This window comes from Carassius auratus, chromosome 42, assembly GCF_003368295.1.
Source record: "Carassius auratus strain Wakin chromosome 42, ASM336829v1, whole genome shotgun sequence".
In the NCBI taxonomy this organism is placed as follows: domain Eukaryota; kingdom Metazoa; phylum Chordata; class Actinopteri; order Cypriniformes; family Cyprinidae; genus Carassius; species Carassius auratus.
The window spans coordinates 7,953,563-7,973,860 of record NC_039284.1 but is presented as its reverse complement, the minus strand read 5'-3'; the positions used below and the strand labels follow the sequence as shown (position 1 = coordinate 7,973,860).

The 20,298-nt window shown below is 35.8% G+C and overlaps 1 protein-coding gene across 1 annotated transcript in view; it reads left to right on the top strand.

Moving 5' to 3' along the window:
• LOC113060535 (ALK tyrosine kinase receptor-like) overlaps positions 1–20,298 on the top strand; it is a 426,749-nt gene that overhangs the window by 152,942 nt on the left and 253,509 nt on the right. The window contains exon 2 of the mRNA XM_026229521.1: positions 12,431–12,544. Within this exon, the coding sequence (XP_026085306.1) occupies positions 12,431–12,544 (114 nt within the window). The remainder of the gene's footprint in view (positions 1–12,430; positions 12,545–20,298) is intronic.

Here is a 20,298-nt window from a genome sequence, read left to right as displayed (position 1 = left end):
TCAGCTGATAAAGTGGGCGGATGTGTTTAGGGAATGAAAGAGTGAACCAGGACAGGTTATGCACACCACTTTTGCATGCTGTTGAAGTTCATGCATTTAAGACTTTAATGTAAAAATATTCAGCCTGAAATTGCATGACATCTTCAACGGAAGTGATTTGACCATGATAGAGTGAAATGCTTTCACTATTGCCATGTCTGTTGCACATGCTTTGTCACAAACAGCAAATTACTTGTGACTTTTGACCGGTGATTTGTCATGTGCTAGTGTGAAGCTGACCCAGTTACAGCTATGCTGGACCCATAGCAAAGAAAAATCAAAAGTAAGAATATTTTATATGCCATTTATTTGTTCTCCAGTCATTAAGTGACATCAAATGGAGATATTTTTTGGACTACATCCCGAAAAGTAAAATTCTAAGGGATTTTAGGGGACAAAGTTGGTGTCTAAATGAAAATAGAACTTCATCTGAGATGGTCGAAAACTATCTGTTCGCTATCATCAAGCAGTGAGATTGTCTTCTGGGTGTCTTTCATCATGATAAACTTAGCCTATTCGTGTATGGCACTCATCTCTATCATGTTCTCCATCTATGCTTCCTTTTATTATCATTCAAACAGAAAGTTCAAGCATCCACTAATGCAGTAGTCAATCAGGCCATGCTGATCTCTTGGGAAAGAATTTTAAGATGACATATGATATAAGTCATGGTAACGCTTCAGCATTGTGAGGCATACATGTCTCTGACAAACAGATGTATTTATGGGATGTAAAATGGCCATGCTTTCTATAGTGCTGCTAATGGCCACTTGAGTGCTAAACACTGTCTGACTGCCAGACTACTCAAAGGTGTGAATGTGAGATTTAGACCTTTTACAGAAAATCTGCACAAATGTAGTTTCTTCTAAGAGACTTTATATCTGATGCATCTGTTAAATGGACCAGCCAATTAGTGCTTGATCTGGAGAGTATATCATGCACTTAATGGTTTCACACGACATGTTTTCGGTAGTCTGGGAATGCCACGTTGTTAACCTTGTAAACGATTTGTTACATGGCTGGCTGAACTGAACTCTGGTGCCACTTCAACAACTAATTTAAAGAATATTCAAACTTAAATAAATTTTTTCTGTACAACACTGATTATGGCCAAAAGAAAGAAAGAAAGAAAGAAAAATCTAACTTGTATCTCCATTTGCACTTTTAATAGACGCCCTGAAATGACTTACTTTGAGCACTGACATCGCTTAGGCCACACAGGCTACTGGAGGATGTTAACCATTAGACTAATAGACATTTATGCTTAACTCACACACGGTATGGTTTCATTCTGGTTTGAAACACCCACTGTTGTATAATTCAAATGATACTGAAGTAAAAGGGGTTGCGAAGTGCAGTTCACATTGATACCAAGTTGTATTTAACCCCATATATCCCCTATTCAGGTTAAAGTCTGAAACAAAGTAGTTCCCCGGGGGCTTTGAACAATCAGCGTAGTGAATGAAATAATGTTCCAGGGTTCAACCGTAATTTTGTGTATGACCTAAAAAGAAAGCAAATGACAGCAGTTATGCAGAATAAAGGTAAGTGAAAGTTGATAGGCATGATTTAATAGTTACTATTGTACAATGAGACAGAAAGCAACAGACAGAGAAATTGAGAGGAAGAGGTCAAATCTACATTTCAGATTTATAGAAGGTCGTTTCACTTTTTAAAAGCTGGGCCTGTATTGCATTAACTACACGATTATGGCAGGAGCAAGGAGGCGTAGCGCTAAATCACATCCACTTTCATATAGTGAGGGTATTGTATTGATGGGTTATGTTTGTGTCACAGTATTCTGAATGCCAAATACACTACCCCATCTCAGTGATACTAAGATACTAAATGGCAGGTTTGATGCCCAGGGTGGGATAATATATGTTGGTTTGAAAGTAAAAGAGGTGTGAGTTAGTTTAATATAGTCAACATCTTAAATGTTTTATCTTGTTCAGTTAGGTAGTCTATAAGAGTGGATTTCAGCTGGTGAACCATTAACAAAAACATAGGACACAGACCTGTTTAAATATGATGAGTTTGACAATGTTTTTAAAGTGGTCATGACATTCATTTTTGGTAACACTATTTTAAGGAACATTTCTCACTCTTAAAGAGCATGCATATTACTTGCATAGTGGCTGATTATTGTATTCATAAAGCATATTAATGCCTTTTTCTGCATGACCATATTTTAGATCTCTTAATTCTGGAATTTTCCTGCTCCTAATTTTGGCTGTATATATATATATATATATATATATATATATATATATATATATATATATATATATATATATATATATATATATATATATATATATATATATATGTGTATTTTTTTTTTTTTTCTGTCTGCATTCAAATGCTCTGAACAAACATATGCATAATATAATGTGATCTTGGACAGTGTTGGAAAATAAACCCTTAATTTCTTCCTGGTGACAAGATCCTTCTCTAGGCTGTACAGTGGTGCAAACATCCTGTTTAATACAGACATACCAAAGCGAAAAAAAAGAAAAGAAAAGAAAATACATTAAGTTTGTCAGAAATGATTTAGGAATCTGTATATTGACTGTTTGTAAACTGCATCATTGCAAACAATGTTATTGTCTTGATGTTTTGACGTTTAAGAAGTATTCATGTCAAGAACCCTCAAGGGCATTTTATTTTTTTTTTTTCACTTTTGGACTATAACAATTTTGCCACTGTGTTTTATGGTCATTTCTGAAAGTTACATTTAAACCATGAGTCAAAATGTAAAACTTGGTGAGACACAATAAGGCTCTAGCATCTAGTTAGCTCTGGCTTCTCTTCTGTTTTCTTCCCAAATGCACATCATCTCATGGGAAGGTGCATTAATGATGTGCATTAAATGCATCAAATTGAGTTTCAAATACTCTGACATTTAACTTTTAAGCTCATGTATTTTAAATAACTCTAAAGGGAAGGGGATACAACAACACATTGGTCTAATTGAAATGTTGTGAAAACTGAAATATTTACAAGACATGAATTCCCAGTGTTACTAATTTGCATTTAGATAAGAAATTACTTTGCCATTGCCAAATGCGCTCAGTCATAAAATGCCTTAAATACCAGGTCCTCTATTTTCATTAATTCATTTTAGATGCCCCTCATTAGAAATACAGTTTGTGCTTTTCAAGTACAAGCAGAAACATCTGCAGGAGTGTCGGGAGTGTATACAATGTTCCTCTCAGCATGTTAGTTCTCCCATCCATAAAATCATATTTTACAGTAGTAAAGGGCTGCATTATTGCTGCAGCCTTTTAACCATTCAGATGTAAATAAACCACTCCCAGACTTCCAGATGACTGGTTTCATTGGTCTTTTCTTTGTAATAGGCAGTATAGAGACTGAATTCAGAGCTCTGAATTGCAACAATTAATCCTAGGCACAGTTTGAGTGCTATAAATAAACATTTTATACAGACATCACTGTGCTTTCATCAGGAATCGGCAGAAGTATGGTGTGCAGCGTTAAGTAACAAGAGTGGGTGGGCTATGTAGTTCTTTCAACTGGCTCCAAACATCTGGTGTTCAACTGTATAATTGTGCAAAGGGAAGAGGAATAGGCTTAGGGGATGTTTGCATGACAAAAAAATTATTTTACTGAATCAGTTCTGTACCGGATTGGGGTTTGACTTGATGCTCTCCCTGCTCTGTCCAAGCATGGGGTGTTTTGCCCTGATCAGATCCATACTGCCAAAACTAACTGTACTTTAATGAAGTGGACCTGACTGAAATGAAAATGTGTGAAAATGGCCAAGACTTTGGTAAGGCACATTAAATTAATTTGAATAGAACATTTCACATGGACCAGCAATTAAGTTTTGCTTTCTCTGGCAGCACAATATCAACCATAGCCTTAGCACATATGGCAGTTGTAAAGTGCAGTGTTTTTTTACAGCCCTCTGAATGTGCATAGTGGTAAATATAATGTCAGGTAAAATGAATATCATAAATGTGCTACTAGCCGACCACTGGCTTAAATAACTACTAGATGTTTGGCACATCATACCCAAAGGCCCAATTCTCACTCAATTTTCCACTTTTACATATTGTTCTTCATAATCATTTCATTTCTCTGGGTGGTGCTTTCCCGATACTAAAGGTGTGCCACGTGGGCAAGGCATAATAAATATTTGTAGCATATGGAAGCAATTTCGGCCACTAGGGACACCTGTCTGAACACCAACACCTCCTCTGCACACTACTTTGTGTGGGATTTCTCTACCACATGACCATGAGAGATGAGGTTTAGGATCTGTCCTAAATTTACATCATCTAATTATCAGCTAATAGTAATTTTTTTCTCTTCTTTTTCAGGGTGGTCATGCAACATAGATGCCCAAACCCTATCATCACCATCTCATCACCATTATGATGCACCACTTTCAACATCATCATCATCATCATCATCACCATCATCATCATCATCATAATCTGTACATATTCAACATCTCAACTGTCATCATCCTCCTTAGAAATATTCGCACCTCATTGCCAGCTACATCATTATAGTCACAGATGAGCTCCACTGTGGAGTCATTACGCTGTCAAACCTTTTGAGTATCTGAATGATGAGGTAGATGTTTTTGATCTTCACTGCTCTAATGCCTGTTGGGTAGATCACCGGAGTGGAACATTAGGACAGATGTTCTCAAAATGAATTAATGGCCATGTTTGGCTTATTCGCACAAAATCTAAACCACTTCACTTCACAAGCAATGATTTAAGGAATAAATAGCCTCATTAGCTTTGCTGATCAATGGTGTGTCCATGCCTTCAATGACTTCCTCACCATCAAAGGCAATGAAGATGAACGGCGGCTTTGGAGAACAGCCATTTGGACAATTCACGTGATTGTTTGTGATAATAAGCTTTCCAGAATTTTCTGGACATCAATCTCATCACTTCATGTTACATTCATCCTTTGCTGACACTAAATAGATTACAGTGGGGTACAACACAACAGCATTTGTGGACAGATTTTGGAGGTTAATTGGTTGTGTGTGTCATCTTTAGTTTGATCCACAAACATTCTTGGCCAACGTATTAGTCCCATTAAGTTGGAGTCATGGATCGTGACATATTGTCTTAAACATCATAATGATCAGAAAAAACATGAAATTGATATAATCAATTAAGCCCTCTCATTTTATTCCCAAACGTATTTATGTAAACAGCTTATAATTACTGTATATCACTTAATTGCTGATAATATTTTAATAATATTTTCTTGTTGGCAGTCACACAACCTAGGCACTATGTTTTTTTTTTTTTTTTTTTTTTTTTCTTCACCATTTTATTAAAATTTATTCAAAAATTTAGTTGATTAAAAGTACAGTAAAAATATTAATATTGTGAAATAAAATTACAATTTAACCCAGAATTTTAGAAGGATTTCTGAAAGATCCTTAACTGCAGTGCAAACTAGATCTTCCCCCATGGTGCAACATTTAATTTGTGATGTGGAGAGCTCGGGTCTCATGAAACATGAGTCGGGATAAAAGAGCTAAAAATGTAGAAGCAAGCTAAAATGTCATATGGTAGTTGCTTCAGTTACCATTATGAGTTTGGTATATTATACTATAGGTGGTTAATTTCAAACAATAAACATTTAGCTCCATTCACCGGACTTTTAATTTTCAATCTGCTGCAATACTTGCAACAACCAACGTGATAAAACGTTGCCAGATTCAAGTTCCAAACATAGAACCAAACATAGTTTTAGCACTACTGACTGAACATTTCACATTGAACGTGTCACAAAACGTACATGTAATCATTTTTTTGTTGCCACACATTTTTCCAATGAGTCTGGGTTGATTAAGAACATTCTGGGATTTACAGTATAAAATACTCATAAGTTCAGAGTTTCAAGGCCAGCCTTTGAATTTGTTGCTGTTGTCAAAATGTCTTCAAGCACTATTACTATGTCAGAAAGCAATGTCGCTGTCATACATAAACTGTTCCCGCACCTCAGCCAGTTTAGTGTAGATTTCCCTGGCTAGGCTTCCTCCACCTTGATGGGATTGGATGGACAGATGGATGGTTGAGTGGATGGAAAGGGAAAACAGAGATTGTACTGAACCTTTCCCCTTTCCATAGATCTAAAACTCTGAACGTTACCTGTTTTTGGTGAACCAGTACATTGTGTTTCTGTTATCAGAAACCAGAACATTGTTTTTATAATGGGTAATGATGACCCTACTGTCTCACATTAAGCAAGTTGACATTTGTGACCAACTTGATGCAGAGCAGAACATCAAAATAAATAAATAATAATAATAATAATTCAACAACAACAGACCACTTAGGAACAATTAATTTAATACTGACTTCATGAGTCAGTTCACCAACACAGTTTAATTCCTAAAAGCTTAAACGCAATTCACAACCCTCATGTTCTGTTTAGTCTTTGACAGACCTTAAGGTCATTTTAATATCTCTAAAAATATAGTTCACATTTGAAGAATCTGGCTGATATATATCACTACTTTTCCTAATCTTATGATAACAGATTGTGAACAAAATACATAACACATTTCAACTGACCAGCCTCCGGGACCCTGGATATTAAATATGTATGAATACAATGATTTGTTTTTCATCAAGATTTTAGTGTACAGATACACTGCTGCCAGTTGTCTACTTGAAACTCTTTTACTGTATTTTACACAGTGTTTTTATAATATGATCAGACTGAATCTAAGTGTGTGTGTGTGTATGTGTGGGGTGGGGGTGAGGAATTATTCAGCTAAAAATTCAACATCCTGTACACTATGACAGACTTTGGCACTCATTCAGGGATCATTGCTTACAATTCCATAGAAAATAACAAATATAAATAATTTGCCACTTTATTCACCAATATGGCATTACTCCCAGAAGCTGTGTGAAGCCAGCCTATCAGATGTAATATTCCTAAACTGAGAAAGTGATGCAGTTTTGTGTGCGGTATGCATTTGGCGAAAAGGCGATTGTTAATTTTGGACATGGCATTCTGAATAAACAAACCTAAAATAAATACTGGTTATCATCTATTCCAAATGTTACAGTCAACAGGATCAAAGACTGCTATCAAACAACATGGTCGCATTACCTTGCTTAGTGTAAACAATTTTTCAATGTAAACAGCAAACGATTATGTTCGACTACACACATTCGTCAAATAATGTCTTAATTTTTAATCAAAAGTAAATTTGAATTATAAAAAATAAAAATGATGGTGATGATGATTCATTATTAGTATGAGTTGTAGTAGCAGTAGTAGCAGTATTTAATTATATTATAATTTATTATATAATTTATTATATTTTATCTTTATATATATATATATATATATTTATTTATTTATTTATTTATTTATTTATTTATTTTTTCAGAGACATAATAGGCCTATGTGACAAGCTTAGTTTTTAGGTCATCTCTTTCAAATGGTTTTGTAACCTTTTGGACAAAGCCACTGTGTATTTCCTATCAAGTTATTACCTTTGAGATCAGCTTGGCAATTAATCATGCTTGTTTAATTGGATTTCCTGTAGCTTAGCCTGTTCATGTGGGAGCACTTGAAGCAATGCATTGATCGTAGAATATGAATTGATAAAGGCCGACTCAGTTCTCCTGTGATCCATAACCTCGCTGATAGGTCTGACTGGAATGAAGGAGTGCTTGTCTGTAATCAGGTGCACACGTAGAGGTCAGGTGACTCTGAATCCACATGTGCAGAATGCAGAGGAAGTCCAGTCAAGCTCCTGAAATAAATCAATGCTCCTCTTGGGCAACATCAGTGTTTAATTCAGCCCCTGACATTTTTTTCTTTCTCTTTTTCTTTCCCTCCCTTTCTTTAGTCTTAGGATTTGACAGGAATTTAATGAACCACCAGGAGTGGACGGCTAATCAATTTATAAGAGCCTTAATGTATGTATCCACATCCAATCTTAATTAATTCAAACGGAGACAGCTACTGTAATATCTATGCTGTGCTGGTATAGGAATGATGGGCAAAAAAAAAAAAATGGGTCATGGAGGTTTGCTTGAACCCATTCGGAATTCATGGCTTGTCATAAAAGGCTCTAGTCTAATTTCCCTCTATTTTCCCCTATTTTTCGCCTACCTCATTTTCTGTGACAGTCATGTCTGAAGGACACATAGGTGCAATTAACATTGCAGTTCAGCATCTGATATTATGTGTGAAATACTACAGCTTCGCTCAAGTGCTCGGCCAAACTGAGATTAAAGGACAGGGTCTTGTCCTTCATTTGTTATATTTTGCTTCTAGAATTATAATGTGACTGTAGTTTCCTTTCAGTCGGTCACACTCAACGTCACGTCAGTGACCGACGAATTGGAATCTCGCTTCGAGAGACCAATCTACTTTGAGTGTAAACTAAATGAGCCAATGGACATTGGCATGTGATGACTGCATCCAGCTGCTGCTGATCACAGCACGAGCATAAAAAGGTGCAACACATACCAGCTGTTTGCTTCGTAGCCAAGTGACAACTTTTTTCTGCTCCTAATAGAATTCCTGTGTTAACGCCGAGTTTAACTCGCACTTGGACACTTCTTGTGTTGGCGGACGACACTTCAGCTGGGGTCGTTCCTGTGCCAAGTGGGTTGCACACTTCAGGCTACTCTACCCCTGTCGTGCTGCGAGTGGCCATTTTCCCTTTATGTTTTAGAATGTAACAGAGCATTTCCATGAAAAAGCAATTTTTCTAAAAAAGCCTCTTTGTGAAGATGACAGATCGTCTTTTTTAAGATGCTGTTTCATCCAAGCATTTCTGGATGCGGTTATTACCTGGTGCCGGATGATGGTCACGATTGCTGGTGGTGTTCGCGGATAAGTAATGTTCCCATTAAGGGAAGATGACCATCTCGGAGCTGTGGACCAGGCTTCGTTACCCCCACAGGTGTAGAGCTCAGTTGCCTATGTCACAATCCAGGCTTGTGGAGAAGCTGCCTTCATCTTACATTCTATGCCATCAATGCAGGTGCAGAATGCAGACTTTTGGTCTTCTTCACACACAACACTATTATTTAGATGACTGTCAATATAACATGATAAATTTAATACATTCCTTTTATTATATATTTATGATTATTTGGTATAAAGATTTAAGTTTAAAGTACCACTTACATTTACCGCTTTACATGTTTCTCTTTTTTGTTGTTTCATGGTAGAATTAAAATTATTTTGTGTCAGAATGATAATGAGGGTGAGTAAATGGGAACAGGATTTTCATTTTTGGTCCTTTCAGTTATGACAGTGTTTACAGACTGAATTTATCTGATGCTTTTTTAAAGACCTCCAAACTGCCCAGTCATATCACATTGTCCTGTGGTCTGATATTTAAGAGGATGTGATAAGAGAGAAGGCCTCCTCTGAAACTCCCCCAATGGCCCTCTATGGGTAATTGAATTTATTTCAGGATCACCAAACTGCCACCAAACAAAACCCATGAGAACAGCACTTCATCATGTCCTATCAAACATGTTTTTTTACTTCACCTGGTTGTGCTTCTTATCAAGCGTGTGTTTATTTATTTAGAAAGAAAGAAAGAGTGTTGTGGCCAAGCAGGCTTGAGATTGGAGCACTGGTGGATGACAAGAGATGAGGGGTGAGAGGGTGCAGAGCTGAGCTAAGCCTCATTGATCAAATGATGGAGAGCTCATGAGTTCTCAAAGGCAGAGGAGTAACCAGCCTTGAGTAGTCACATAACAAATGGAAAGCATCTTCTGACCACAGGCAGGATGCATTTTAAGTATAGCGTTTAAAGAATATGGCACAGATGCAAAATGCTCATGCAAACAAATTTTATTCAGAGAAGCTAATAATACAATTTGGTCCAGCTGATGATATTTATATGACCACAAAGTAAAATGAAATAAAATGAGGTAATGAGATCTTAGTAACATTATAGCAGACTACTTAAATGCATACATATATTCGATATTTAAGTGATTTTTCAAAGAAAGAAAGAAAGAAAGATGTATGGATAATCAAGAAAACCTCATTTACTTCAATCTGGTGAGTTTTAAATACTACTAAATATATAAAGGTTATTATTAAATTTACTTTATGAAAGAAAAAAAATCTTTATTGCTAAAAAAAAAGTCAGATGGTAGACATAAATCTCCAACATGTATTCATTTATTTGATTATTTGTTTATTTTCATTTAATTGTATTTTTATTTCTTCCATGGAACACAAAATGGTGAATTCTGAAAACTGCAGTTGTTGCTATTTTTCATTTAGTTGTAGTGAATAGGGACTAAAACTATTAATACTAAAACTATCAAAAATAATGCAAAAGCAAAGATTGCATGAAACTAAACATCATCATGGACACTTATTCATTAAATAATCCAGTCTACAGTCACTATCAGAGTTGATTATTTTCAGCCGGTAAGCCATAAGTGAATTTTCAGCAAACTTAACAATTGGAAAAATGCCTAAAGCATGTTCAACATTTGAGTTATCGAATGGCCATTAGTGCAAATGTCAGAAATACAGAAAACATGCCATACTGGCTACATCAGGCAAGGTTTCATACAAAACTACCCGATGCTAATTGGAATATACCATGCAATCATGCTGCAACCAATGTAAACTTCTGAGTCAACGGATGATGTGACTTTCAGGCAGGAATAATAGACTGTTAAGTAAGGAATTGATCTCCATTGTTATTTATTTATTTTTATTTTTTATTTTATTATTATTCTCTCTTTTTTTTTTTACATTTATTTAACTTAAACTCACCAGCTGAAATGCATTTACTCAACTTCAGTAGCCATTCTTACGGAATTTTACAGAATTAAGTTTTTTTTTTCTCTCTCTCAGTTCTCTTTTAGAATTGCATGATGTAAACTTGCAATTCATACTTTTCCCCTCAAAATTGAAAGTTTATAACTCGGAATTCTGATATTTTTCCTTACAATTGTGAGTTTATATATTGCAATTCAACTTTTAATGACTTTTAGTGGGCAAATCATTTTAAGTGTATCAACAAAAGCTGTTTTCTGTTTACTATTGATTATCTCCTAATGGTCATTTTAAAATGATTAAAGAGTATATGTGTGCCTGTGCTCCTCTGAGGCACTATTAAGTATTGGTTGAATAATTGATTTTATTTTCATTACTTTCAGCAAAGTCTAGAATGAACCCTGACAGAGCTCAGCTTGCCAGCGGTTTTATAGTCCAAAACAGACTCCCTTTACTCCCGCTCCAATTTAGCTTCTTATTAATTGGCCTCGTTTGGAAGGTAGGGAGAAAAATCAGAGTATAGCACACTCAGAGAAACTTGTTCTCTGTAAGATTACATTTGGCTGCAGATGCTTGTTGTCTGACACCTGAAAATAGCTGTAATAAAGTAATTGATATCTCTGTACTCTAAAAGTCTAAGGATTCAAATATTGTTCTTATATTAGAAATGTATTCTGGTAACAGTATTCATTTTAATGACACGCAAATAAAGTTCCGTGATAATAAAGTTCAGTTAATCAAGTCATCTAAGCCACTGCTGATTTGTATGGTGAATTTTATGCCATGCTTTTCCTTTATTCACCTGAATATGATACTTAAACTTATGGAATGTGATTTATATCCAACAATTCAGAACATGTATGTCTATCAACTAACTCTTTGTTTCAAGTACAGTGTGGCTGATTTACAGGAATCCATTATTTGCTCCACTGACAAAGGAACAAGACAAGTTAGAGTTGGTGGGCAGAGCTACATTATAATGCAGAACATAAAATACCCAAGTTAATATAATTATATATATTTGTGTTAATATAAATAGTGCATAACCTAAGGGAACCTGCAGTGTTTTTTGATCCCCATATCAGCTTAGACAAGCAGTGCTCCATAAACAAATTATCTGTGTCAGCAATATCTTTGCAAGTGTGTAATGAAAGATGATTAAAACAATCAAACAACTAAAGTAGAACTTATTTAGGCAGATTATTGAAAAGTAAATTTTAAAGCATGTCAAATACATTTGAAAGCTTTATTTGGAATGCATCTGTGTCCGTATGTTTAGCTTTTTTGGTTAAGTTGTTAACGGTCACTTTATTTATTTATTATTTTATCATTATTATTATTTTGTGTGTGTGTCTAATTTCACCTTAGAGTTTGTTACTGCATTCCCTAGTAGGCAAAATTGTTCTTTTAAGCTTTGAATTTTTGTGTGGGAGGTTTTAGAGAAAACTGCCCTTGGAGACAAGTTAACCTAAGAGAGAGTCTAAAATGCTCCACAGATAATTCCTCTACCACATAAGGCTTAACTTCTTCAGTTATTTTCTGACACTGCAGTATATATTTGCAAAGGCCCTTGATGGCAAACTCTACTTTTGTTTTTCAGAACGGCCCTCATCCACAAACTCAGGAAACCCCACCACTGCCCACAAATACTGGAACTTTTCCTGGATAGCAGAGGACGAGTTAACTTTCCCTGAGGATCCTGTATCAACTTCAGGTAAATCGGCCAGTGTCAGTATCATAACGCTTCTTGACCTCAGAGACAAAAGCAGCACGTTTCAGGATGCGATGCGTGTAGGCAGTTGGTTGTCAGTGTGAATAAACGTCCATTTCTCATTCCTCACACGGTCTCATAGCTTTTGACTGCCTGAGCTTGAACTTGCAGTAAGCATCAAGCTGTAAGGATTACAAATGATGTAACAAGCCACATCTAAAAGGATGTTTTAAAGAAGATAGCCCAGAAACTCTATCATCCTTGTGCACTCAATGCATTCAGAATCTATTTTAAGATGCATTCAATGCCTTTAAATCTTGGCTAAGTGCACTGCTTTTGAGAATGTTCCAAAGTGTAATCAACAATAAGCGAATACATTATAAGGTCGTATTTTTAAGCAGTGTAGATGTCAGCCTTGGAGGGAAGCAGTATAGTGGAATATTATTACAGCTTATAAACATGCAAGAACATAATAGTACACAGAACATATTTTTTTAAAAAAAAGATAGATTAGCTTTCTTTTTGAAATATAAGAATTTAGAACTTTTTCATCTATATTATGATAACATATGATAAGCAATGGGAGGGGAATTGTTAAAAATAAGATTGCACATTTGTTTCTATAGGTGAATAAATTTAAATCCACATATCACCTATGAGAGCTTCAGTAAAACTCTTTGGAGACTTGTTCATATCAGGGATAAGCAGTGAAATGCTTTGTCAGGTCCCATAGGGCTCAGACAACAATGGAAGTCTCTCAAGAGCCACAGTTTATGTCAGAGGTCAAACTGTCTGCCGTAATTTAGCTGTGCCATTGCCAAGAGCTGTCACAAATGGCTGTTTATGCACCACTTTTTTCCCTTCCGCCATAACCCTCAAATCTCATTCCTGCTTGTGTCCAATTCAGGATGATTGACATGTGGAGACTGAAGCTGGAGTGGCTGTATCTTGAGCTCTTTCAGCCTGGGTAATTAGTGTCCCTCCACTGGCCATGCTCACCTTGATTTATGCTTGGCGCCAGAAAGCTGACAATGTCTGCCATCCATCGGCCTGGTTCAGACAGTGGGGTGGTCTGGATTTTTAGAGTCTGAATAAAGCCCGCTATGCACTGTATGTATTTTTTGGGATTCCTTTAAAATAATATTCTGGCAGATTGTACAATGCGATCTCAAGGAGACAGGCAACATAGAAATGTGACGTGGTTGTACGATAAACTGTAGCTCAAGCATTTAGCCATAATTCGTTGACAGCCGCTCATAGACTGGATTGAACACTTTCAAGGCAACAGACCAAAATCGAAATACATTTGATCACCATACATGCATAAAGTTAATAAAATAATAATAATAATAAATAAATAAAAATTACAAACTGGCATCAATGAATTGTAAAAAAGTGGCACTGTGAGTGTGGGAGGATTTGAAGAATCAGGCTTAGCATGGTACAGCACTTTTAGTTCAATTCGAGACACTATTCTATTGGTTCCTCTGTGGATGCAAGCCGCAAACTATAGGCGTGTGACCCAAACTTTTCGGAAAACACTGCCAGAACTTTGTCGGTTACAAAGATTAATCACAAAGACCATTTATTTGCCCGTCTCTGATCAAGTCATACTAGGCAATCAGAGACTCATAACCAAATTGTTACTTATTTTTCAGTTGAGACACTTTGGATGTAATGTGGAAGACACATCGTAAATGAAATGTTGCAACCATTTTTCATATAAATATCTGTAGTAGCCTGGGAATCCCATCTGGCACAGACATGAACACTCGGACAAAAGCGATATTAGCTTCGCTTCCACTGATGTTCAGTTGTAGTACAAGTAGAATGAGATGGTTTATCAGTGTGGTTCCCCCATCCCTCCTCCACTGTGATTGGACAGATGAATAAAAAGTGACAGTGATGAGTGCTGCATTTTACTCAAACTTGAACATTCTTTGAGTCTCTGCACCAAAAAAAAAAAAAAAAATGCTTTGGTGGACACATAGCCTTAGGATTCCAGAAATGTGTTGTGGCCAAAACCATGCAATTTACACTGGGCTTATAACAGCTGTCCTTCTTTATTCTATCACAGTCTCAATTGCAAAAAGCATGTTTTAGAAACGTCACGCCTCTGATATTTACAAAAAAAGAAAGCCTCCCGGGGGTACACAAGTGATGCGTATTGGTTTATGGAGCCTGACATTGCCATCTTTGATCTGATCTGTGAAGCAAAGCAGCTGCTCAGTCTCGAGTTTACAAATGAACAGAGTGATGTCACGACGATGTCACTGCTTCCAGTCTCCCGGCTGTTCAAAAAAAATCTCCTCAATCTCTGCACCGAAATCATTTTGATTTGACCCAGATAGCTGAACGCAACATGGCCCGAACTGTAATAGGGTGCGCAAAGCTCCAATCTTCTCCCGGCTGCAGACATTTGAAAATTAATTCAAATAGAGTCGTCGGGAGAATCAGACACGTTGGCTCAGCTGAGCCTTATATTTTCAAGCAGACGAACAAGGAGGAGCAGTTGCCCTCGACAGAGGCAAATGATGTGCGGCACTACTGGCAAAATGATAGATTGCAATGTTTCCACAGCATCTGTTTCATGCTGGTTGGTATTGCACCTGATGAAAGTGTGGCAGCGGGGGGCTTGGCTGAATACTGCCATCATCCAAAACACCCAGCACTCCAAATCGAGATGGATCCCCCTCTCCACGGCCATGACACCAGGACTAATACTCTCTTTTGTTTTGCCATGGTTCTCTGCCAAAACAAGCCCCTGGCACAGCTAGCATGTACGTGTGCCAGGAGACTGGTGGCTTTTGTCCGGTGGAGAGAAGGCTTTGAATAAAATAAAACAAAAGGCGGTCAGTAGTTACAGTCATATTTAACCAGATGTTGAACCATGAGTAAGCAAAGCAGTACTAAACCACACAAGATTCTTCTGTCACCACACTTCTCATTTTGGATGAAGTTTTTTTTTTATGTTGGTGTGCAGTGCACCTTTTTCTTCAGAATTGTTATGGAAAATCCAAGTGTTTTTTTTATTTATTTATTATTATTATTGGCAGCAGTGGTTTCTTATGTCATGTCCTTTAATTGACACCGTTTTCTGTTCAGTGTTTTTTTATGATAGGACAAAGACTTTCACTCAAGTTTTCTTGAGGTCTTTATTCTTATTCTTGGGTTCTTTCCTTTAGTTGAAGATCAGACCAAATCAGATTGACTGATTGATTGATTTAAACATACTGCAACATTAATGCAATTGATGTCAAGCAAATAAAAGTGCACACATGGATTCAGGCCAAATTTATGTGTATAGAACATTTAAAAAAAATATATAAATTAGTTTAGGCTTGGCTTTTAATAAATGTTGTTTATAATGAGTAGAATTCACTATAATTTTTTTTTTTTTTTTTTTTTTATATAAACTTACATTTTACATTCCGGTTCTGTTCCAAATATCATTCAATTTCAATGATTTGTTGGGTGTGAAGGAAACTAAAATACATTTCATAGTGTTTATAATGTTTGTGTTTGCAAGAGCGTCGCAAATGTTTATTTTATTTATTTATTTTTTATTACTTATAATTTCTAAATGTTATCATAAAATGTGACATACACCAGTATGTTAGCATGATAGTTATTCTAGATGTTCCGGTTCCTTGATGTTTCTTGGGTACCCCCTTCAATTTCAATCTTGGAGATTTTGTTCACCCATTTTATTATGAGCCTGACCAATAGCACACCTCTCCTCTTCAAGCCATTTGAGGTAGCATTATTTTCCATAACACAAACAGTGCAGGATGAGTTAATGACACTAATGTTTAGAAAACAATATTGTGTTCCTGTAGTAATTGGTAGTGAAGCTACCAATGCCACAGCTGTGCATACATATTTTCTCTTCATGAGTCCACATTAATAATATTTACACAGTTATATAAAGTAATAAAGCTGTTAAATCTAGGATAATCTATAATAACAATGTTTTATGGTAGTCACATATTCTTATAAAATCAGCCAGTTCAAGTTTCAACAATTTATGACATATAATGACACCGTCTTGTAGAATGCTGTTTTAAGTAACTCTCCTAACGTTTACAGAGTCATATTCTTTATCTGAACCCAGTGCAGCTGGCACACATCGGCACATTTTGTTAATAGATCCCCTGTGCCCTCTGTCATAATATGCTTGAATGTGAGATAGTAAAAATTTATCATGCAAGACGTGAGTTCTAGTATCCTCTCCACACCTTTCAGATACCCTTTCAGAAATATCATCATGCTGTCTCCTGCTGCCCACTAATGTAACAGACCATACATGCTACATTTAGCAACAGATTTAATCTGAAATGAAATGAGAGTTAGATTGATTTCCACCAGAGGTCAAACACACACACACACACACACACACATATATGTCTGTGTGATATGTTTTATTCTGTTTATTCTGTCCATTTGATTCTGTGTCTCCTCCATCTGTCAACACTGACTCTTGACTGATACATTCACTCGGTCCTCCTCAGGGTATCTGACAGGGCGACAGGAGACATGGGGTGGACACAGGTCATAAAGCAGTCAAACGGATGTTTAACTATGTTAATATATCTAAATAATGCCAAAAATTAACAGATTTATCATTCTGCTAATGGACTTAACATTTTAATGTTTATATGTCATGTTTCATGCCATACTGGCACAGATTGGACAAATTATATTATGTAAATGCAGAATAGAATAGAATGCAAATATTTTACTTTAAAATTTTACTTAAGTAGCTAATATAAGTGTATTATGGTCATTATGGCTGCATTTATTGGATGAAAAACAGTAATAGTAGTAATATTGTGAATTATGATCACACATTTGCATTTATATATATATATATATATATATATATATATATATATATATATATATATATATATATATATATATATATATATATATATATATATATATATACAGGTCATCTCAATAAACTAGAATGTCATGGAAAAGTTTGTTTATTTAAGTAATTCAACTCAAATTGTGAATCCCGTGTACTAAATAAATTCAATGCACACAGACTGAAGTAGGTTAAGTCTTTGGTTCTTTTAATTGTGATGATTTTGGCTCACATTTAACAAAAAAAATAAAATAATAATAAAAATTAGTGCCTCAATTTGGCGTGGCATGGAGGGGGCACTGCTGAGGTGGTCTGGAAGCCCAGGTTTCTTTGACAGTGACCTTTAGCTCATCTGCATTTTTTGGTCTTTTGTTTCTCATTTTCCTCTTGACAATACCCCATACATTCTCTTTGGGGTTCAGGTCTGGTGATTTTGCTGGCCAGTCAAGCACACCAACACAATGGTCATTTAACAAAGTTTTGGTGCTTTTTGCAGTGAGGGCAAGTGCCAAATCCTGCTGGAAAATGAAACCAGCATCTTCAAAAAGCTGGTCAGCAGAATGAAGCATGAAGTGCTCCAAAATTTCTTGGTTAACGGGCGCACTGACTTTGGTTTTCAAAAAAAAAACACAATGGACCAACACCAGCAGATGACATTGCACCCCAAATCATCACAGACTGTGGAAACTTAACACTGGACTTCAAGCAACTTGGGCTATGAGCTTCTCCAGCCTTCCTCCAGACTCTAGGACCTTGGTTTCCAAATGAAATACAAAACTTTGTATTCGAGCGGTCACCTGGCAGTGTTTTAGCTAACCTCCATATGAAACCTAGCTCTCAATCTTTGTTTGTGTGATAAAGGAGGCCGGGGTCACTCTGACATTACAGTCTCATTAACTGAATGCACACTCTCTTTATAGGTCTTCCCGCCACCAAAAGCAAATCAAATGGTGCATCTACAATGAGCTAACTGCAACACCTAGAATGAATAAGCCACATAATTTATCCCCTGCTGAAGCAATTTAACCTTGACAGATATAGTTGTATTGTATCATTTCTCTTCCCAGCGTTATCAGCCAACAAATTCCTTTATATGTGTTTTTTCAATGCATGCAAATGTGTTCAATAAGTTTTCAATGAGACTGCAATCACAACTGTGATAGACAAAGAATCATAAACACCTGAAGCTAACAACTTTGTATCAAAATTGACCTGGTCAAGTAGATGAAGAGCCTGTCTAACCAATATGACAAACCTCAATTTATTTTGTTTTGGTGTGCCATTAATTAATTAATTAATTAATTAATTAATTTATAATTTTCAGAATTCAATGATGAAAATGTTAAAAACAGCAACATTTATTTAAAATATAAATAATTTGTGACAATATAAATGTCTGTTGACAAATTTCATGTCCCCCCTCCCCACACACACAAATGGTTGTGTACATTAATTATACTTGTACAACAGTTCTTCTGGTTCTCAAATATGATTGGCTGAGAGCCTTTCCAGGCTTGCAATATTCTAGTGATAACAGAACTTGACATTTTTTTACAGTTTGTGTTACTCTGCTTTATATTCCTCACAGCATGTGTCATGGGTGGAATCCACTATAAGTTTATACATAATACTGTTTTTGTATCAAGGAATGTACTTTTAAGTTTTTTTTTTTATTTTTTTTTTATTTATTTTTTTTTGATGTGATAATGTAGTTGTTTAGACTTCAAATATGCCTTTTATTAATAAAGATTAATAATCTATATTTGAATTTTTTACATTACATTTTTTCAATGTTTTTAAGTTATGTTATATCTTATATAACTTTAATAATTTATATTAGAGCACTGCCTTTGAACTTTTTCTTTTTTACTTTTTAAATTAGTTTTTTTGTTATTTATTTATTTATTTATTTATTTGGAGTGAGTCACCAGTTAAGACTTTTAAATTAAAAGAGACTGATACAGAGTTGTAAACAAGGACGTTATTTTTACTTTCAAGAACAAACCCAACATAGGCACTGTCATCTAAAATCGCTCTTAACAGAAGAAAGGATATTATGACAAAGTTGTATATTATAGTACTGTAAGTATTGAATATATACTATTTCTAGTTCGTCGTATAGTTTTCAGCAGTCATTATTAAGCACATAGTCATTACTGGAAAAACTATATGGCCACAAGAATGCTCCTATTAAGCTAGCCAATCGGTTTGGAACTGGTGATTACATTTAGTACTTGATATTTTCTGTGCAATATCAATCAAAAGTTAGGGAATGTGTGAATGTCTCTGGGTGTGCCATCCGAGACATCTGCAGGGAGTGATTTTTGCTTTAGTGTGGGGGCAGATATACTGGTCAGCAGATGCAGAGGATGCTCTCTTGGCATACATATTCCTCTCAAGAAACTTGGTCATTCCACACAGCTCCCACCATCCAAGTCCTTTATTATCTTGTGCCTCATCTGAGTGGGATATAAAGAGCTAGGGGAATAATTTACCATTTTGAATGAACAAATTTATGGGCTTTAAACAGTCATGGTTGAAAGCATTTACAGGCCGACCCACCTGACTATCTGTTGTGTGGAGACCAGACAGCTCAGCTGTGGCAAAAGTTCTTGAGTAATTCCAAACCAAGCCATTTGCAGTTTTTATGGTACAGTTGTCTAAATGGCCTTCTCAGTAACTTGAGAGGCCATGGGAGAAATGAAAAAAATATGAATGTGTGGCACAAAGTTGGGCGATTTCATTATATTTTTGCTTTTTTAGTCGTGCAAAAAAATTTTGCTTCGATTGCAGAGATTGCATTCCAAAACCCTAACACTTTTCAAACAATCCAGTTATATACAGATACTCTGGTATATAAAAAATCTAGCAACATTTTCTGAAA